This window comes from Odocoileus virginianus, chromosome 33, assembly GCF_023699985.2.
Source record: "Odocoileus virginianus isolate 20LAN1187 ecotype Illinois chromosome 33, Ovbor_1.2, whole genome shotgun sequence".
NCBI classification, from domain to species: Eukaryota; Metazoa; Chordata; class Mammalia; order Artiodactyla; family Cervidae; genus Odocoileus; species Odocoileus virginianus.
The window spans coordinates 1,899,128-1,918,966 of record NC_069706.1 but is presented as its reverse complement, the minus strand read 5'-3'; the positions used below and the strand labels follow the sequence as shown (position 1 = coordinate 1,918,966).

The following is a 19,839-nucleotide window of genomic DNA, read 5'->3' as shown; positions in this document are numbered from 1 at the left end:
TCCACTTGCCTCCAGGCACCCTCTCCCAGCCCCAAAGCAGCTGACAGCTTCACACCTCTCCCTCTCCTTGAGAACCGGGTGTCAGGCCGGAGCACCCACTCGTGTCTGACCCTGGCCCTTGATCTGCAACCCCCACTCTTGGTTCTGGATCTCAACTCTTAGGACTCCAACTCTCCTGCATCTCTAATGCTCCTTCTCTGGTTAGCCAGGCCCTCAACCCCAGCCACAGCATCCAACACTCCCCTTGAGCTACGCCAGTCCTCTTTCTTTTCTCCCCAGTCAAACTTCTGAGGAGAGCAGAAGTCTCTTCTGCAGCGTCTCCGCCCTTGCCCTCGATGCCTTTACTGCCTGGCTGCCCGACCTAACAGACACTTCTGAGCTCTTATCTCTCTGACACACACAGCTGACCCCACCACTGCGCTCAGTTCTCCTCCCCCAGGCCTCCCGAAACCCCTCCCTCCCATCTGTCTCCTCCTCTCTGGCGGCTGCTGCTCCTGTCCCTCAAATGTTCCTTTTGCAGAAGTCCATCCTCTTCCCAGCTTCCCTGAGGGCCCAGTGGTAAAGAATCCACTTGCAATGCAAGAGACTCAGGTTTAATCCCTGGGTCAGGAAGACTGCCTCGAGGAGGAAATGGCAACCCACTCCAGTCTTCTTGCCTGGAAAACCCCATGGACAGAGAAGCCTGGTGGGCTACAGTCCCTGGGGTCGCAAAGAGTCAGACATGACTGAGTGCGCACATCCATCCTCTTCTAAGCCTAGATTTCTCAGGTCCCATACCTCCAAGTGTTTTGCTGAAACCTCCCAACTTTCACACACTCCCTGTGAAAGGCAGCTAGCTCTGACTCCCAAACAGCTCTGCCCTGCTCTCCCCATGAAACCCCCTCACGTCCGTCCACTGGCCCTGCCCCCTTCAGCATTTGACCCTACCTGCCCTCCAATGGCAGCTTCAGGAGTCTTGACAGTGGGAAGGGGGAAAGCTAGGACACGCTGGTTCTTCCTTCTCCTCTCAGGCGAATCTGCTTCAAATGCGCCCTCCTTCACCGGCCCTTCCAGACTCCTGACCCTGCAGGCAGGACTGACCTCCACACCTCCTCCGGATCTGTCTGAACTTGGCACGCCTGTGATGACCTGCTTATGAGTCCAGCCCTTCTTCCCTGCTGTGACTTGGAGCCCGGCGCCTCACACCCCACTTGGTGCGCCCAAGGAGGAGGAAACAGAGAAGGAAACAGATGGAGACTCAGGAAAATCCCAGACCACTTGGGCCCGAGAAGGAAGCTTAACTCTCAACCACAGGGGCCATCCGGCAACTTGTCTGTTCTAGCTATGTACACTTCCCAGCAGGCATCCTCATGTGATGAGATGGCAAGCTGGGTTCTGCCTCAGCCCTAAAGCAGCATAGGGAATTTTTCAAATATTAGTGGCAGCTGGCATTCCACACTGAGTGCCAGCTACCGGGAACCCGATAGGGGCCCTTGGCGGATGGCACACAATGGAGGGCACGCGCCAGGCGTAAACGGGTGTGGCCACTGAGGAGGCATTAGTCACAGCACCGCAGGCCAGCTGGCTGGCCCACCTGCTAGTACTGGTCGGAATTTCAAATGCAGGTCTTAGCGGTGGCACCTGAGCCTAAAGATGGGACCTGAGCAGGGTAAAGTCCTAATGGTATTAGCCACTCAAAAAGGTTCCCTGCGAGGAATTCCCTAGTGGTCCAGTGACTGAGACTCTGTGCTTTCACTGCCCTGACCCAGGTCTGATCCCTAGTTGAGGAACCAATTTCCTTCAAGCAAGCCGCTGGTTTGGTCTACCCACAGATGGCTGGGATTGCAATGGGGCTCCGCTAATTCAGGATCTTTATCTTCTGAGTTTAAAAGGTCCTCCCAGCAGTAGGTCTGGGAAAACACCCCTCAAGGGCACAGGAGAAACCAGCTAGCTGCAGGGAATGAGAACCAGAAGGAGGAAGCCCAGCTGTCAGAAGCTAGAATCCTGACTGGTCTGAATTCCAAGCAAGGCGCCGGTGACAGGCGTGCCTCAGAAGGCTGGGCACACAGCAGGCTCTCGGCAAGCATCTTCAGGCGTGACTGCAGAGTGGGCTGAGAGGGAATCTTGCAGGCTGAATCATTTCAACAGGCATTCGAGACGCTTTCTGAATGCCACTGTGCTGAGTGCTGGAACACGAGGATGCAAGGCCACCCCACTGCTCAGCGAGCTTCAGGATGTGGGGACATGGTGTACTGACCCTACCAACTCAGGTGCGGATGCTGCGAGGAAGAAGCACAGGGTGTCTGGGCCCCCAGCCCATGAGGAAAGAGGGGCCTGGAAGCCTTGCCCCGCCAGCACCCACCTGGCCTAGATCCTGAAGGCTGAGGCGGCCTGCACCCAGGAAGCAGCAGAAACAGCCCTGGAGAGCACAGCTGCTTGGGGCCAGTGAGTGTCATTCATGGCTCATATTCAAAGACACTTCTACAGTCCAGCTTCATTGGCTCCAAGAAGCCACAGGGCCTGGCTTCAACGGGCTACTGAGAAAGGAGTGCGCGCCTGTATGCTGGGAGGTGGGGGAGGAGACGACCCAGGGAGGCAGGGAAAGAAACCAGAGGCAGGTGGAGTGAACACACACCTATGGCTCCCTCTAAGGCCCACAAATTTAGGAAGACAGGAAGGCGGGAACCACGCCTGCTAAGAAAGGAATTACAGAGGGTAATCAAGGAATGAGGACAAACGAATTCAAGGGAAGGCTGAAGGGACAGAAGCCAGGAGAGCTCTTGGTGGGACTCAGGTAACTGAGCTTCATTTAGAATGCTATGCAGCGAAAGGGCTTTTATTGGTAACAGAATCACCCACCAGCAAACAACTGGTATCCAATTAAAATTGTGTAACGATTAGGTGGACACACAGTTTCAGGTTATGTGAAACAGGCCAAGCCATGTGTAGTGGCTTCTCAATGGCCTGTAAGAGGAGAGTGCAGCCTGGGCGGGCTGGAGGAAGAAAGCATGACTGCTCACACGTGACCCCTGCCAGCAGCTCCGTGGGCAATATCCAGGGGAAACGGCTAAGGTCCAAGAGCGAGGCAGGGGACCAGGACTGCACAGGGCAGAAGGAGAGCTTGTCTCCTGTGCCTCTCTGTGAGCAGGTTCCATAAGAGGCGAAGGTCACTGTTAACAGCACTCCTCCAGAGACCAGACAGCCCTGTGGGGCCCTGCGCCTCCTGTGGGCAGAGGAGCTCCTGGTGCAACGCCAGCCTTTCCTTACTCTCTCCTGGCGGCCCCTCAGTGTGGGGACAAGCTTGGGAGGAAGCACTACACACTTGGCCTCTGTATCCTCAACGGTCCTTCCAAAGTCCCATCAACTCTAACACTGAGGCACTACACAGAAACGGGTCCCGGGAGGAGAGCGAGAGGACCCAGAGAGTTCTTGGATCCCTCTCTGGATCTGAGGAGGTCTCTTTCCAGAGATCTAGTGATGAGAACTTGCTGAAAGGACCAACCCTAAGGCTGGAGGAGAATGAGGTCCTTTGAGCTGAGTGACAATCTGGAACTTTCTTGAAAGGCAAACAAACACATTTGACAGGAAGGCCCGGGGAATCAATTCTGTGATTTTGCACTTTTGGTATCTTACATTTTGCTGTTTAACCAACAACCTGAGGCTCTGTGACAGATACAAGAAGCTCACTATCTTGCCCCCATCCCCTCAAAAGGCAGGAGGTAATCAATCAGATTTTTGTTACCTTATCTATTCTGTCCTACGGACGTGAAGCATCAGGCCTCTCCAGGGTCAGTCTTCTTTCTCTCACCCCACACACACTCCTGGGAAGGCACACCCCACACCCTGGCTTCAGTGCCCACGCAGGAAGGAGCGCTCACGGCTCCAGAGCAGTCTCTACCGAGGAGCTGTTGAGGACTCTCAGCTCAGCCTCTCCACACCACCCGCCGTCACCCACTCCAGGCCTGTCCCTTCCAGCACACAGTGCAGCCGGGCCTGCCAAGTCACCCGGCTGCAGAGCGTTCCCGAAGTCCTCCTCCATCCCTGGGCCTTCCCGTCCCCGCGGCCCCCTGTCGTGTGGTCTTGCTCTTTCTTTTGTTCCCAAGGCCCTTCCTTGGTGCTGGGCCTTCTGGTGTTCTGTTAACCACCCCGACCCACTGTAGCCTCGCACCAACCCACCCCAAGTCACTCATGAGGGCACAATCTAACCAGTCACTCACAAACCCAAGATCCCCGAGTGGCTCCCCACTGCTCTCAGGGCAAAATGCAAACTGGGGACTGGTACTCATGGCTCTCCTGACAGCCAGCAGCTTAGCTCCCTAACTCCATCTCCCTTTCCTCACCCCAAATACCAGTGCTACCCACTGCCCTATTTCCAACAGCCAGGAGACTGCCCTGGTAGTTCACACACTGTCCCTTAGCCAAGAAGGCGCTCCCTCACGTGGTTGTTCTTTAAAAAAAAAAAAATTTTTTTTTTTTTTTTTCTATACCACATGACTTGTAGGATCTTAGTTCCCTGACCAGGGACTGAACCCATGCCCTTGACAGTGAGAACCCAGAGTCCTAACCACTGGACAGCCAGGGAATTCCCTGATGTTCAAAATTTAATTTAAGTGCTTCTCAGGAGCCACCACCAAAGGCCAGCTGGACTCCACCCCCTGTGCCCACAGCAAGCTCAGCCCACCTCAGGGGGAGTGCCGCCCGCTGCACCACAGCTCACTGACCTGTCTCCTCACTGCACCCCAATCTCAAGGGCACAGGCTCACTCAACTCTGGAGCTGCAGAGCACGGGGCACAAGTCCTCATCACGTGAAGTATGACTTGGACAAATTTGTGTTGAAAGAACAATGAAAATCGTCAAATAATGAATTTAGGTTGGTCTTTAGTGAAAAGCCCAAGGTACTGCTTCTTTGATATTATCTCCATTTGGAAAGTGACACTTGAAACAGCCACTGAAACTGCTGCTTTGAGTTAAAAAGGCTTTCTTTCTTCCCTGCACAGAGTTGTCATAACAGAGAAGGTATGCTCAAACAGGTAAAACATTGAACAGGGTCAATGTTAAGTGCTTTTTTATAACCTGCTTATTGTCCTTATGTACTTCAAGCCAGAAACCATCTAAAAGCAAACACTTAAATATGTCTTCTGAGATCGGCTCAGACTGCAACGAGACTTGGGAGCAACATGGTGTGCCCAAGGTCACTTGGCCGGCTGGACAGTCCTGGCAGGCGTGGTCACTGACAGCTAGCACAGCTCACCTGCAGGTGAACTTGCAAATCCAGGAGGTGAATTCTGTCCTCATTATTAAAAGCCGGCCTAAATAACTAGATTACTTCTACATACCCTGAAGGTCACCGTTCACCCAGATGAAAACTAGTGCACTCGTTTTAGCACCGAGTTCATTTCACCATTCTCTGTGACGCAATGAAGGAGCAGAGAGGACTGTGACTTGGCTCAGCTCTGTTCACAGGGAGAGACTAGTTTCTAAACAAAGCACTGGATCCTGAATAAGCACTGCTCCTACAGGCTTTAGCTAAGAGCTGAGAAGATTAAATGAGGAACAACCTTCAGGATAAAGAAAGCACATGCTGGAGGTTATAGCACTGTTCAGAAATGGTAACTGTAATACCTTTGTGAGATTTCTTGATCTTTTCTTACCTTGGTTTGTTTCTTCCAGCCTGGATCCCTTAAAAAGAAAAGAACCAACACACCTATCTTCAAGACAATTAGGTAAATGTTCAGAGGTGGCTACTATGTGCTGTGGCAAGAAGATGGAGGGGAGCCCCCACATTTAAGTAGGGGAAACCACTATTCCTGTCAAATAATGGAATTTTTTTCCCCTCCTGTAATTGTCTGCAAGTTCCTGTTGATGTCAGAGCAAACATACAGAGAAATAAGAAAAATCACTTGCAAGTGCTTCTACTGGCCCTGGAAAGGCAGACAAGACTCCTCACTACGAATAAGCAGCTGGCCAAAGATCTCAAGATCAGCATCACAGCAGCAGCCACGTGAGGTGGGGACTGTGCCTCCCAGGCACACCGCTATCCTAACAGTCAACCCACGCCTTCACCTAGCCCAGTGGGTGCTCACACTGCCTCTGGCCTTTAATGTCAACGCAGCAGGCGGTGATCCAGGAGGCCCAGTGCTCCCTACTGAGCAAGTGTCCCCTACCAAATAAGGCCACCAGGCCACCAGCACCCTTCCTGGGAGAGGACCTTGACCTCTCCAGGCCCATCCTTGACCTCCAGCTGTGCTTTCTCAAGGCTGAGGAGTACAGTGCCCAGGGGCCCTGTGGAAATAAACGCTTTTGTCCCCGGCACAGCCCGGCGGCCACCCGAAGGTACAAGTCACCCCAGACCCGCGAGGCAGGGCTCAGAGGCTGCGTAGATACCTAGGCGGCAGGCGGGCGGGGTGCCAACCTGGGGCAAGCGGAGGGTGGGGACGGGAGCAGTTTGCAGGTCTTCCAAGACAGAGCGTTATCATAGAATCTGTTGCAGTTTCGAATCCATAAGAGGATTTCCCACCCCGCAGAGCCCGAAAGCGCCCGAGGAAGGAGTACCCCAGAGCCAGCTCATTCCCACCTCCCCCTCGCCGGAGCCGCCCGCCGGACCGCCAGCGCCTGGCGAGAGGCGCCCGCGCGACCCCCGGGATGGGGGTCCCGCACGGGGCCCAGGCCGGCTCTGGCCCCACGTCGCGCCCCGCCGGGCGCTCGGGACGCGGCGCAGCGCTGGGGGCAGTGGGCAGCGCCGGCCGCGGGCCCCGGAACCCCAACCCGCGCCGCGGCCGGCCCCCGCGCGCCCCTCGGTCAGCACGCCTGAGCCGCGGTGACAGCCGGTTCCCCGCCCCCACGGCCCCCGCGCCCTCCGCGCCCACCCGCCAGCCGGCCGGCCCCGCCGCAGACCTACCTAACCTCCTGCGGCGCCGGCCGCGAGCCCACCTCCGCCCGCCGCGCCGCTTTCTCTTCAGCTCGCCGCGCGCCCCGGCGCCGGCGCGTCTGCGCACGCGCGCGCGCGGCCCCGCCCCCGCCGAGCCTCGGCGCCGGCTGCCCACCCGCGGCGCCCGCGGGGCTCCGAGGCCGCGGCTCCGGGCATGCGCGCTGACAGCCCGGGCCGAGCGGCCGGAGCATGCGCCGGCTCCGTACCCGGCCCGGCGCGAGGCGAGGGGGTGCGCGCGCGGCAGTGGCTGTCCGCCGCGCCCAGGCGCCGGCAAGGCGGGGGCATCCGGAGTCCGGGGCAGGGGTGGTGCCCGCCGGGGTAGCGGTCGCGCCGGGCCGGCCTGCGAACGCGCGCCCGTTTGTGGGCAAGACGTCCGGGCTGCCGGGGGGGGGCAGGCGGGGGGGAGCCTCCGGGCGAGTCCTGAGGGAAGGAGCCGGGAGACCCGGGTCGAGAGAGACAGCCGGACGGGGACAAGAGACACGGACACAATGGGCCAGAAAAGGCCGAACAGAGTCACCGCGGACAGGGACGCGGACGCCCCGCCGGCAGGAGTGACGGGAGCCCGAGGCCGCCGCCGCCGCCGCCGCCGCCTCAGCCCCTGGGGGAGGAGTCATGGCGCCCCCCGCCGGTCCTGACGAGGACGGGCAACCGGCGTCTCTGGCGGCCGCACCGTCTCTCGGGGCGTCGGGGCGCTCTCCGGGAAATCAGAGTCCGAGGAGGTGGCGTCTCGGCGGTCCTTGGGGTGCTCTCAGAGCTCTATGGGTCCTGGCATCAGAAGGGGGTGCATAACTTTGGGGGGGGGGGCGGTGTCAGTGCCTCAGGAACGCGGGAACGCTGAGGAACCACGGACCCGCGGGGCTGGGGGTGTGTATCACTGAGGCCCCTGAGGTGTTCGCAGGGGGTTCACAGCACTCTGGGGCATCGTGTTGCCCCCCTGGAGGAGGTAGATAGCTCGAAGGTGGGGGGCCATGGGGTCCTTTGGATGACAACTGCCCAAGGAGGGCTCGAAACCGCTTTTCGGGGCTACCACACCCCTCCGTGTTGGGGCGTGGGTGTCGCTGCGTCGCTCACCCCTCCTGGACAGGCGCTCGGGGCACCGGGGGAGGCGCGGGGCGGGGGCCCAGAGGGGCGGCGCGCGCGACGCGATCAAAGACTTCTCGTCAGGCGTATGCACTGGACGAAGGTGAGCCTTGATGAGTGGGGAGCGCCCCGCCCGGCCCGCGGGCTCAGGCAGCCCCACAGCGCCCCCGCCGCTCGCGCCGCTGCAGCCTCCGAAGGCGTCTCGTCCACGCATCCCGCCAGGGCAACACGAGGCTCCCGCGGGCGGCGCTGAGCCCCGGCCCCCGGCCCCCGGGGTCCCCGACCGCGGCCCCCGGCCCGCCCCCCAGCAGCAGGTAGCGGCGGCCCGGCAGTAGGCGGGGGCAGCCGCAGGCGGCGTCCCGCGCCGGCACCCACAGCGCGCTGCTCCCGCGCCGGGCGCGCTCCTCGCCGCTCCGGAACACGGCGAGTACGGCCACCGGGAAGCGCGTCCAGGAGCCATGCGCCTCGCCGCGCGCGCCCACCGCCACCTGCACCGCTGCGGGGGAGGCGAGAGGGGCGGGGTCAGGCGGGGCGGGGCCTGGAGGGGGCCGGAGCCGAGGCGCACAGAGCGCCACCCAGGGTGCGGGTAAGTGTGCGTGCGGGTGGGGGGCGCGGAGGCGGGACACAAAGCGGACACGCCGCACCGGAAGCACCGAGAGGCCCCGGGGGCTGGCAGGGCGGGGCCAGCGATCGCGGAGGAGCTGAGGGACCGGGGGAATGGCCTTAGGGTCCAGCGAGGGTCAGGACCTCCAGAGGGAGAGTAGGGAGGGCAAGGTGAGGAGGGGCGGGGGTCGGGCAGGAAGCCTGAGGGTGGGAGGCCAGAGGGCGGCCTACCGTAGTCCTTCCTGCAGAACTTCTTCAGGCTGATGCGGTAGCTGCCACGGGCGGGTTTGCAGTGCAAGTCGCAGTCTGGGAGGAGGGCGCAAGAGGAGGTTGGCACAGATCCCCATCTCCTTCCCTCCTCCTCCCACTCTCTCCTCGGGCCCTTCGGGAAACCACCGCCCCTTCTCCCCAAGGACATGCCCCTCTGGGACCTCTGCTCACCCTGGGGCTCCACAGGACTGCTCTCCTCAGCGGGTCCAGGGACAGGCGTCTCTGTGGGGAGGACAGGATAATACACTGCATTTGAGGGGGGCCAGGGGATCTGCAGGGCTCAGGGGACAGTTGAGGGGAGCCAGGGATCTGCGGGGCCCAGGTAGGCAGCAGCTCGGAGCTGGGGTGACCTCTGCCGAGGTGGTCCAAGCAGGGCACCGTCACTCACTAACGCAGGGTGCCACTGGAGAGCGGCTCTGCTGGAAGCCAGGGGCACAGCGGTTGCAGGTGAGGCCAGTGACACCATCCTTGCAGGGACACTGGCCGGTGGTCTGGTTGCAGGTTTTGCCAGCAGCACCAACAGGGTGACAGTCACAGGCTGAGGACAGAAGTGGGATGGTCAGAAGCCCATCTGGGGTTGGGGAAACCCTGGGAGGGTGAGGCGTGTAGGTGGCTGGTTGAAGGCTCACCCCTACAGGCACGGCGGTCACTCAGGGCACGGCCAGGGTCTCGGTAAAAGCCCTCCCGGCAGTAGTGGCAGTGCCGGCCCGCGGTATTGTGCCGGCAGTTGAGGCAGACACCGCCACTGCGGCGGCCAGACAGTCGGTACAGCTCCATGTTGAAGCGGCAGCGGCGAGCATGGCCATTGCAGGAGCAAGCTGCAGGGAAGGGTGGATCAGGGATAGGCCGGCCGGGTTTCAGATCCCCAGGCCACCCTCCAACCAAGGCCTCACCAAGGCAGGCATGGGCTTCCCGGGTGGTGGCCCGCTGCCACGGCCTGTCGCAGTAGAAGGGCTTGCAGCGGCTGCAGTCCGGGCCCTCGGTGCCGTGCCGGCAGTCGCAGGTCAGGTGGCCCTGGGGGTCCAGCAGGCACCTGGACGCGTGCCCATTGCACTTGCAGCGCCCACCCACCTGGAGCTCAGTGGCTGAGTAAGAGTAAGGGGCAGTGGCGGTGGAGCCCCTGGTGTTTCCCAGCACGGCAGGCCTTGTGAGCACTACTTGAATGTCCGTGGCGGTCACCCAGTCTTGGAGCACTGGGCTGCTGTCCAGATCCAGGCCTGGCGGGCTGCCGTCCTGCACGCTGAAGGCCAGCAGTCCACCACCATCGGGCTGGGCCTGGGGCGCAGGGAAGCACAGGGCTTCGGGCCCCGGGCCAGCTGGGCCATCGGCAGGGGCAGGCAGGCGGCCGAAGTCCAGGCCACAGTGGGAGGAGAAGAAGCCGAGTGGGGTCCAGCTGCGGCCGTGGTCCTGCGACTTGAGCAGGGCCAGGGAGGTGGGGGGTGCCGAGCAGAAGCGCAGGCTCACGAACACCAGCTCAAAAGCCTTGCCAAGGGGCACTGTGAGGGTCACGTTGTGGGGCACCTGCGTCAGCGAGTCCGAGCGCCAGCACACTGGATTGGCGGTGCCGCCTGCAGAGGTCAGGAGGGCGGCGGGGTGTGCCCGCCGCGGGTCCAAAGCGTCGCAGGCCCGCGTGGCCGGCCGCCCGCACGTGCTGGAGGCCAGCACCTCGCGGCCCAAGGCCGCGTTCACCAGGCCCGGCACGCAGCCGCGGGGCGCGCCCCCGTCGTCATGGCAGGGGTCGGCGGGCGCCGGCGGCCCCGGGCTCAGCGCGGCCGAGAGCGTGCCCGCGGTCAGCAGCAGCCCCCAGGGCCAGCCCGGCATGACCGGAGCCGCCGGGGGTCAGCCGGCCGGCCGGGGCCCCACGTCGCTGCCCTCGGGAGAGAGAGAGCCCGGTCCGAGGCTCTGCCCGCAGGCCCGGGGTGCCGAGCCACCAGAGCCCCCGGGCGGCCCCAATCGGGGCCCAGAGGTGGGCGCCGCTGCGGGCACGCTCCGGGCCGAGCGGAGTAGCGGGGACGCCCGCGCGTCCTCCCGCGGGGCCTGGAGCGTTGACAGGAGTCGCCCCCGCCCTCGGCGCCTCTGCCCGCAGAGGCCCCACCCGCCGCCCGCCGCTCCCACTCACCCACCGAGGGCCGGGTCGAGCAGGTCTCCCGGCCTCCCGGGACGGGCCGAGGGCGGGCGGGGCCTGGGGCGCCCAGGCTGCCGCCTCCTCCCGGCTGCAGCGAGGGCGGGCGAGCTGTGCCAAGAGGGGGTGGGGGGCGCAGCGGGCTCCAGCCTGGGCCCAGCCGGGGGCGGGGCTGCTCGGCCGGGAAGGAGGGAGGGGAGAGGAGGGGGCCGCGTCGGCAGAGCCGGAATCAGAAGCAGATTCAGACGCTGGCCGGGCCAGCGGGGGAGGGGGCTGGGAGGCCCTGGAGCCGGGGGAGGGGCCGCGGAGCCAGGAATGTGCTGGCGGGAGGGGGCTGGAGCGGGTGGCCCCGCCACGCAGCCCGTGGGGGACCACCCAGCCGGCCCCCGGCCCGAAGCCAGGCTCTGATTGCTCCTGGGGTTGTGCCACGTGCTGGGCGGGGGTCCGGCGCTTCCTCCCTCGGGCACCTGGGGCACGCAGGGCCCTGGAGCTGAAGACTGGGTCCGGGATGCTTGCCTGGGTCCCTACAGGGCACACTTGGGGCCAAGGGAGCCAGGCTGGGCTGGTAGTTGTGGGGTGTCCCCAAAGCAGCAGTCTGCTCCAGCAGAAAGAATTCAGGATTGGGGCCAGGTCTGATTTCGAATCCACACTGCTCCAGTTTCTAGTTGTGTGGTTTCCAGTCCTCAACCTGCCCAAGCCTCAATTTCCTCATCAGCCAGATGCCTATTATTTCCCCTTTGCTGTTGGGATTTCCTGAGCCTCATAGGACCTCAACAGACCTGAGTCAGGGCAAAGCGACCCAGGAAGGGGCAGCCCCCCGCGGAGGGGGCAGGAACACTGGAGTATGTCTGCCGGGGAGCATCTCTGAGGCCTGAAGTTCCACATGGGAGGCTGACCCCAGGCCAGGCCAGCTGTCAGTGGCGACAGCTCGGGGTGTGTCTGTGAGGCGGGGCTGCCACCCTCAGCTGGGCCAGAGACACTGCAAGGACAGAAGAGGATGGACAGAAGCAGAATCCTGTGTTACAGATACTGAAGGATGCACCTTCGAGGAGCAGCAGCAGGAAGACAGGGCGCTGGGCCACCTGCGGTGACTGGCACTCTCTGGTGGGGTCCTTTACCAGGCCTGAGCAGCTCAAATGTGGGGGTGGGGAGCGATGACAATGGCACTGGGGTCGTCCCTCAACTTCCCAATAAAGAACATGCCCCTTACAACAGCGAGGCACGAATGAGAGAGCTGGCACGGCGCATGTTTCTGCTCTGGGATGGGTCGGGTGCAGAAGGAGCGCCTTCCCAACCATTCTCTTCAAGGTTCTTCTTATCATCACCCCAAACCCATCTGGGATGGGGGGCCCTGGTGGGAGTTGGGGTTGTGTGGGATTGTGTGGGGATTGGGGTTATGTGGGGATTGATCCTGCGGGGACTGTTACAAGCACAGAGCTAGCCACGGTGGGGAGAAAGGCCTAGGCCCAAGACAGTGCTTCCCGGGGGCCTGAGACAAGCCTCCAGGGAAAGCCTGGCTGTCTGAACTTCAGGACTCCTGCCTGGAAGGAGGAAAGTGGGGAGCAGCTCCCCTCGCCCAGCCCTGCAGGCTTTGTGTGCTGCACAGCCTCCCGGTGAGGTGGGGGTAGGGTAGGCAGAACAGCTGGTGGCCTCTGGTGTGGCTGGAAACCCCCAGGGCACAGCCTGAAGAGTGTTCACGGGGTCAGCAGGAAGGGCCTCCTGCCAGAGGGTCACTGCGCCATTAGCCCCCCAGGGAGGAGGTTGTGGGGCTGGCTCTTCCCAGGAGGTATTCATTCTCTCCTGGCCCTGGGGCAGCCCCGGCAGATGGCGTGAGGGGAGCTAGGGAGGGCCTTCCCCACAGCCCTCCAGCCAGCATCAGCGCTCCTCGTGGACTCAGCCATCTGTCCGTCCCAGACTGGGGCCTCTCACGCTCTGCGCCTCTCTGCTGGCCCTGCCCCCAACCTGCCACCTTGGAAGAGGCCCGGCCTCTGCCCCCACCTGCAGTCCTCCCACCCCTGCCCTCACACAGAGGGGCAGCCCCTAGCTGTGAGCTTTGGGTACCCATCTAGGGTCCCGAAAGGCCTCAAGGGGCTGGGGTTTTTCCCTTAAAGGGCCAACTGATCAAATATTCCCCACTTAACTCACTGCCTACGGTCCCACCAGACGCTTGCAAGCCACCACTTGTTCATTTATAGCGCAAACATTTATTGAGCGCTTATTTTACCCCGAGGGGCTTCCACACCAGCGGGGAAGAAAGACAGCTAGGGGAGGGGGACACAGCACACTGTGCCTCGCCCGGAGGTGGGTAGCCACGCCGAGTCCCCGGCCGAAGCCGCCTTGCGCCCCGCGGGCCGCGCCCAGGCCCGCTCTGCGCGCCAAGCGAGACGCTGAAAAGCAGCCCTGGGCGGAGACGGGTGCGAGAGGAGCAGAGCCGAGTCGGGGGAGGGGAGGGAAGTGGCTCGAAGCCCCCACAGTTCGGGCCTCCTGAGGGGTCAGAACGGAACGCTTTGGGGACGGCGTCTGGCGAGGAGGCTTCCGCGACGCGCGCGGCACTGCGCCAGCCGGGCCCAGGCGAGGTCGGCAGGGAGGAGGCGCCGGCTGGCCATGATCTCGCAGGGGACGCGGCTTGGCGCGCGGGCTCAGGGCGCCCCCGGCTCTCGCCGCCCCCCGCGCCCGGCCCTCTGCCGCCGCCGCCGCCGCGCGCGCCAGCACAGGAAGGCTGCGGCCAGGAGCCCGAGGCCCGCGCCGAGCGCCGCCAGCGCCGAGCCCTGGGCCAGGTCCAGGCGGGGTCCGCGCAGCGAGAAGGTGATGGCCGTGGCGGCGGCGCCCGCCAGCAGAGCCACGGCGCCGAACGGCAGGACGCAGCGCGGCCAGGAGCCCCCCGCGCCGCCGGTGGCCAAGAGCAGGGCGCGGAGAGCCCCTGGGGGCTCGAGGGCCTCGGCCGCGAGCGGGGGATCGGCCGCGCTCATGCCTGCGATGCAGAGGCTGCACTCTGGGTGAATGTGGGCGCTCCCTGCAGCCCCACTCGCCCCGCCACCTCGGAGCGGATTGGCCGGCGAGGCGGTGACGCCAGCAGGGGCCAGGAGGTCTTCGCGGCCGCCTCCAGGCGGGGGTGTGGAATGGGGTGGGCGGGCGCTGACCTGGAGCGGGTCTGCCGGCTCTGGGGGGCCTTGTGTTGGGACCCACTCAGACCGCTGCCCCCCCGCCGTTATCTGCTGGAACCGCCCTGCCCGTGAAGGCTCAGGTGCCCACAGCGGCCAGCAGGGCTGGCCCTGGACAGGTGGGTCACTGAGTCAATAACCATCTGGGCTCCGCTAGAGACGGAGGAGTAGCACCCCCCTGCCAATGGGTAAGGTGCACAGTAAAGAAGTGAAGCAGTGGATGAGATAACTGCGGTGGAGACCACCTCCTATGGAAACGAGTCTGGAGCAGCTGGTACCCTGGTGGTGGTGGAGCTCGCCCTGGAGACAGGATTCCTCCAGATCCCAGCACCTGGAAGCTAGCTCTGGGGGTGGGTGTGCCCCAGGCCCCTCTCTCTTGCTCCCTCTCCTTGAGCTCCACTCCCCGGGGGCCACTCAGTGCAGTGAGGGCCTCCGATTTTCCCCTTCCTACTTTGGTCTGTCACCTGGTCCCCAGCAGCCCCAAAGGCCTGGGAGTCTATGTCCAAGGTTTCTGGCCTATTGAACAGTGGGGCCCTTTACAAATAGTCTCCTGCAGGGTGGGGCCACCCCAAGGCTGCTTCAGCATCATCCAGTTCATCTCCCACACCTGCAGTGCTTCAGCAGGCTCACAGGAAACCTGGCCTTCTCCAGTTGTCGGCCACCTGAGCAGAAGCAGTGTTACTATTCTCGCCCATCACTGTCCACACAGAGGGCCACTGCCCAGCCCTGAGGCTTGTGCTTGGTTCACACAGGTGCTCACTAAAGCCTCACGGAAGGGACACCACCGCCTGGCAGCCCTCCTCAGGCCCCAGGGCTGTGAAGCCTGTAACACCATCCTCATCTTCACCCCAGCGGTGATAACCACCACCCAGAATGGCCCTGGGGACAACACGCAGTCTTCAAGAATCATGCTGGTACGTCCACGGCAGTGAACGAGTCCCGATGGAAACCCAGAGGCGGCGATCTTGACCTCTACACTTTCCTGCCTTCCAGGAAACGGTGGTTCCTTCAGCAGGGAAGGGTGATGGGCCCATTCCCCGAAGGGGACTCATTCTGGGGGACTCAGAGCAGCCAGAGCAACAGCACAGGGGGCGGGGGTGGACATGAGTGCCGCCCGCGGGGACACTGGCTCTCTGCTCTTTGGGTAAGCCCAGGATGCAGCCAGGTGCTTGTGGGGAGAGGTTTCAGGTGTGCGAGGGCTAGAGCAAGCAGTGAGGCCCCGGGGCAGCCCACCTCGAGGGGCCCGGCCCCCTCCCTGCAGTATAAAATGGGTATGCCTGTTCTTGGTAAATATACTTGATATGTGCTGTAAGTAAAAAACATGAAGACAAAGGCAAACACGCACCAAGTCCCACCTTGGTATGATTTAAAAATACGTTTCTAAAGCACTTTTGGTGTCACACAGCGGCTTGTGAGTGTACAGCAAGAGAAAGCAGGTAGCTCAGAAAGTCTCCACAGCCGCTCTTCTCCCAAGCTGGTGGAAGGCCAAGCAAAGCCAAACCCTGACCAGCAAGTTCAGCAAATGTGAGGAAGGCTCTAAGTTCCCCAGGAAGAGTCGGGGGCAGTTCCCGCTGGCTGGAAACCTTGCTTCCCAAGGGGGCACAGGCTCCTCTGGCCCCCGCTCACTGCACCAGTGAAAATGCCCTTGATGCCCATTCGTTTAATTACTAGGAAGGGGGGGTCTTGCCAACAGTCGGGCTGGGGGCAGAGCCAGCCTGCCTTGTTGTGGGTTTGGGGGCTGGGGTGGGCCTGGCCTCAGGGAGGGCTCAGTCGGTCAGCAGGCTCATCTCGCAGGACGGTGAGGAAGCGCTGGCCCCCCTCACAGAGCAGGCAGTGCGCAGCCCGGCACAGCGCCAGCCAGGGGCGCCCCAGGGGCTCCTGCTCGCTTAGCAGGGGGAGCAGTTCAGCCATCAGGACCTGGGGGGTGAGGAGGGCCAAGGGCTCAGGGGGGCCTGGTGCACTTAAGGGGACCCAATCTAGGGCAGGAGTCGAGGCACCACGCTCCAGTCCCCCCTCCGCCTCCCAAAGCTCCAGCACACTCACACGTGCCCTCGTCCACTCCTTCCCTGGTGGATCTTGGGGGCTGAACCAAGAGGCTCAGCCTGGAGTCCTCCCCATGGCCCACGCCTCCTGAACACACGGTGACCCACGCCCCCGAGTCTGGAAGTACCTTTTCCAGATGGACCTGCTGGTCCAGCATGGCTACCCGCAGCCTGAGGGCCGCCAGGGTCTGCAGCTCCTCGGTGCTGGAGTATAGAAGCAGCTGGGGGCTCCACATTGGGTCTGCGCCTCCTCCACAGGGTGAGGCGGCCCTGGGGGGCCCCTCAGGCCACGGCCCCTGTGGCTGTTCCACCACTGCTGCAAGGACAGGGGACACCACCCCATGAGCAGCAGCCAGGGCCCTCCTTCCCAGGCTCCAGCTAGGGGTGTAAAGTCCCCCCTTGCCTCCTGGGTGAAGCCCTGCTGTCCACAAACAACTCTTTCTTGCAACACCAAGTGTGTGCCAGGATCTCTGATTCTTACAAGAAACTTTCCCACTAAGTGTATAAATGCACAACCTACTTAGACTGGTGGGGTCTGTGTGTGGGCGGGGGGGGGTGCTGGAGCGGGGGTGCTGCACTGGCCAGCTCCACAGCACGGCTACTGAGCACTCAGGATCCCGTGGGGGACATGGGAAGGGCGTGCCTGCCTGCCTCCACTCCCCTGGGGGTGCTGTTCAAGTCCCCACACTGCCCTATTACTGGAGGACTTTGACACCGACCAGGTTTCCCCAGTCGTTCAGAGCTAAAGAACCCTTCTGCAATGCAGGAGACACTGGAGACTTGGTTAAGATCCCTGGGTTGGGAAGACCCCTGGAGGAGGAAGTGCCAACCTACTCCAGTATCCCTGCCTGGAGAATCCCATGGACAGAGGAGCCTGGCAGGCTACAGTCAGTCCATAAGGTCCCAACTTAGCAGGCACCCACGCACACAGTCCAGCTCGCGTTGCGGGGCGGGTGGGCAGGCCTCACCTGAGCGCAGCTCCTGCAGCCTGTGCAGACACTGCCCCACCAGGGCCTGCAGCCCTTCCAGGGTGAGCAGGCTGCGGTACTCCTGCGTCCAGTCCTTGGGGTCTACACGAGAGCCGGGGGGGACACAGGCCAGGTCCATGAGGGTCCTGAAGCCCTCCCTGTCCCACTGGAGACCCAACTCGGGGCCCACTAACCTGCCGTGAGTTCCTCCCTCATTCGAAGCCTCAGCAGTGAGCAGGCCTTCTGCAGGCGCCCCACCTCTGCCGAGCTGAGCCTGGAGCCGGGCTGGCCTGCCTGCACACGGGTCAGGGAAACTCCCCCATAGGCGGGCCCCTCCGCTCTCCCCCAGGGCTGGGTCCCAGGGTGGCTTTGGCCCTTCCTGGAGTGGCTCCTCCTCACACTCTGAACCAGGTTCAGAGCCAGCACCTCTGCAAGGATCCCACCCCCACAAGGATACGGCTGTTTGCATTTTCTGGAGGAACTGGGTTTTGGCGGTGGCAGCAGCAGCATCCACAGAATCCCCGGTCTGCATCGAGCTGAGCTGGGCCCACAGTCTGGACGCACACATGGGCAGCCCGCAAACCAGAGAGCAACGTGTGATGATGCCAGCCAGCGGGCCGGGGCCCTGGGAGGTAGGCAAGGCCCAGGGGAGGGGCCCAGGGAACTGAGGGGACACTGCCCATGGAAGGGGGACAGAGCCGACCCACTCGGGGAAATACCAGGAGAGAATTCCAGGGAAAAGGGGAGAGAAGCTGGCACTGACTGGGAACTAGAGCTCTGGGCGCTGGCTCCGTACCCGGCACAGCGGGTACACCTGCGCACCACCTGGCTTAACCCCTATGACACTTCCACAACCTGGGGCCTGAGGCCACCTGGCGCCCTGCTCAAGGTCTCACAGTGGAGAGGCTGAGCTGGGTCGGCGAGAGCAGTCCTAGGGCGGCGGACTTTCCTGATGTGAGAGTGTCACCGCCCAGGAAAGGAAGCAGAGGGGCCTGCGGGCCAAACCTCCGCCTCCCTGCTCTCCCACCCCCCCCACTGCCACTCCCCTGGCTCCCCCTCCCCTCCCGGGGTCCCGCACCCCCACCGTGCCCCCACCAGCCTCACCGGGCATTCCGGGAAGCCGCCTTCCTGAAGGCCTCTGGCAGCCGCAGTAGGGCCCTGTTGGGAAGCTGGTGCTCAGGGCAGCTCTGTCCCACTCTGGGGGCTGCAGGCCCCACTCCCCACTCAGAGCCCAGTGAGGGGTGAGGCTCTCCCGCCCCTCAGACCGGGCTTCCAGAGTGACCACGGGAGCCAGCCCAGTTGGGGTCCGCCTGGCAGAGAGGAGAGCAAAACCCAGGCCGTCTCCAGCGCATCTGGAGCCCCCGGGCTGGGTGGGTAAGTGCATGGGGCACAGAACAGCCAGGGAGGAGAGCGGGACAGGCCCCAGCACATCAAACATGGCACCATCACAGCCAACAGTCCCACCTACCAGCTTCCGGGCTGGGGCCTCATGGGGTGACATTCCGGGGCTTCCCGGGCCCACACCCACTCACTGCTGGGCCCTCCCTGTCATTCCAAACCTAGCCTCCTGCAGCTGCCCAGGATTTGATCAGGCAGAGACAGTAGTTCCTTCAGGGAATGTCTTTTGGGGAACTCACCCCTTATCCTTGAGTGTAAAGGCTTCTGGAACTGGAGGAGCAGCCTGGGGGATAATCTGCTGGTCCCTGAGGCCTGCTTCAGGCTTGTTGGCTCCGGCCCCCTTCCCCATATGGGCTCCATCTCCCACCAACAGAAGCCTGCGCCCAGGGAGATCCTTTGCGGGCACCCACGGGTGGCGGATGCCTCTGGGGGGTTTTGTCCCTGGTGCACAGCTGCCAGCGCAGTGTGAGGTGCTGGGTGGGGCAGAGGCTCTGGTGGCAGGGGAAGTGGACCCAGACTTTAAGCTGTGGGCCTTGACTCCTTCTCCAGCCTTTGAGAGGCCTTTTCGCACTCGTACTGCCTTCTCCAGTGCCTGGGTTAGAAGCTCCAGCTCCTTGAGGTCCTGAGGGCTGGGTGGGCATGCTGTGAAAGCCGAGAGTTAGGTAGAGGCCCCTGATCACTGCCAGCCAGAAGACAGGCCAGGGACGACACCTGCAGAAGGTGGGGGACTAAGGTTTACCTGAAGACGGGGCCTCTTCATTAATTTCTGGCCCTGGGGTTGGCTCCGGAGCCGGGGTCTCGGCTGGTTCCCTGCAAGGACACAGGGCAGCCGTGGCACGGCCAGGGCCCAACAGACCCCCATAATCGCCTGGCCTAGGAGCGGGCGCCCCGTTCTCAGGGCCTCGGGAAAGCGGGGGGCACTGGCAGCCCGCAACTCGGAAGTGAGCGCTGAGCCCGGCCTCCCGGCCCGGGGCTCCAAGCAGGGTTCTGACGGCCCGAGGGCTGCCTAGCCGGGTGGTCCCGGGGTCGCGTACCAGGCCCGCAGCAGCCGCCGGGAGACTCGCAGGCTCTGCTCCAGCTGCCGTTGTAGCTCGGCGCAGGAGTCCAGGGCGTCCCGCAGCTCGGCCACCAGCCTGGGAGGGAAGCACCGGAGGCTCAGCGCCCGGCCGGGCCCCCGCCCCCGCCCCCGCCCCCCCAGCAGCGCCGGACTCACCGGCGCGAGCACTCCGCAGGCAGCATACGAACGATATGGATCTTCGCGATCTGCCGCCGTCGGAAGATCCCGCC

The 19,839-nt window shown here is 63.1% G+C and overlaps 2 protein-coding genes across 5 annotated transcripts; both read right to left on the bottom strand.

Annotated features, from left to right (window-relative positions):
• Nucleotides 1-7,038: 7,038 nt before the first annotated feature.
• On the bottom strand, nucleotides 7,039-10,696 carry NTN3 (netrin 3). Its single transcript, XM_020897327.2, has 6 exons — nucleotides 9,755-10,696; nucleotides 9,491-9,679; nucleotides 9,250-9,399; nucleotides 9,033-9,083; nucleotides 8,823-8,897; nucleotides 7,039-8,484 (listed from the first exon to the last, which is right to left on the bottom strand). The coding sequence occupies exons 1-6, from the start codon at nucleotides 10,680-10,682 to the stop codon at nucleotides 8,135-8,137; spliced, it is 1,743 nt and encodes a 580-aa protein (XP_020752986.2). The 5' UTR covers nucleotides 10,683-10,696; the 3' UTR covers nucleotides 7,039-8,134.
• Nucleotides 10,697-15,493: 4,797 nt separating this feature from the next.
• Nucleotides 15,494-19,832, bottom strand: TEDC2 (tubulin epsilon and delta complex 2). Of its 4 annotated transcripts, XM_070460836.1 has the most exons (10): nucleotides 19,766-19,832; nucleotides 19,587-19,685; nucleotides 19,292-19,362; nucleotides 18,792-19,194; nucleotides 18,259-18,312; nucleotides 17,612-17,708; nucleotides 17,349-17,448; nucleotides 17,155-17,256; nucleotides 16,315-16,502; nucleotides 15,494-16,061 (listed from the first exon to the last, which is right to left on the bottom strand). In XM_070460836.1, exons 1-10 carry the CDS (start codon nucleotides 19,789-19,791, stop codon nucleotides 15,900-15,902), a joined length of 1,302 nt encoding a protein of 433 aa, XP_070316937.1. In that variant the 5' UTR covers nucleotides 19,792-19,832; the 3' UTR covers nucleotides 15,494-15,899. The 4 variants fall into 4 exon arrangements, with proteins under 4 accessions (XP_070316937.1, XP_070316935.1, XP_070316936.1 ...); XM_070460834.1 differs by having other exon boundaries at nucleotides 15,970-16,502; XM_070460835.1 differs by having other exon boundaries at nucleotides 15,970-16,499.
• Between the last annotated feature and the right edge of the window lie 7 nt (nucleotides 19,833-19,839).

What these genes read in the sequence shown, in the direction of transcription:
- NTN3 (XM_020897327.2), bottom strand. Translation starts at nt 10,682, where the DNA reads ATGCCGGGCTGGCCCTGGGGGCTGCTGCTGACCGCGGGCACGCTCTCG. An exon ending in TCCAGTGGCACCCTGCGTTA is followed by an intron (nt 9,084 to 9,249) that starts GTGAGTGACGGT and finishes TCCTCCCCACAG; the next exon opens with AGACGCCTGTCCCTGGACCC. An exon ending in GTTCTGCAGGAAGGACTACG is followed by an intron (nt 8,485 to 8,822) that starts GTAGGCCGCCCT and finishes CCTCCCCCGCAG; the next exon opens with CGGTGCAGGTGGCGGTGGGC.
- TEDC2 (XM_070460834.1), bottom strand. Translation starts at nt 19,791, where the DNA reads ATGCTGCCTGCGGAGTGCTCGCGCCG. An exon ending in CCTGCGGAGTGCTCGCGCCG is followed by an intron (nt 19,686 to 19,765) that starts GTGAGTCCGGCG and finishes CTTCCCTCCCAG; the next exon opens with GCTGGTGGCCGAGCTGCGGG. An exon ending in TGAAGAGGCCCCGTCTTCAG is followed by an intron (nt 19,195 to 19,291) that starts GTAAACCTTAGT and finishes CGGCTTTCACAG; the next exon opens with CATGCCCACCCAGCCCTCAG.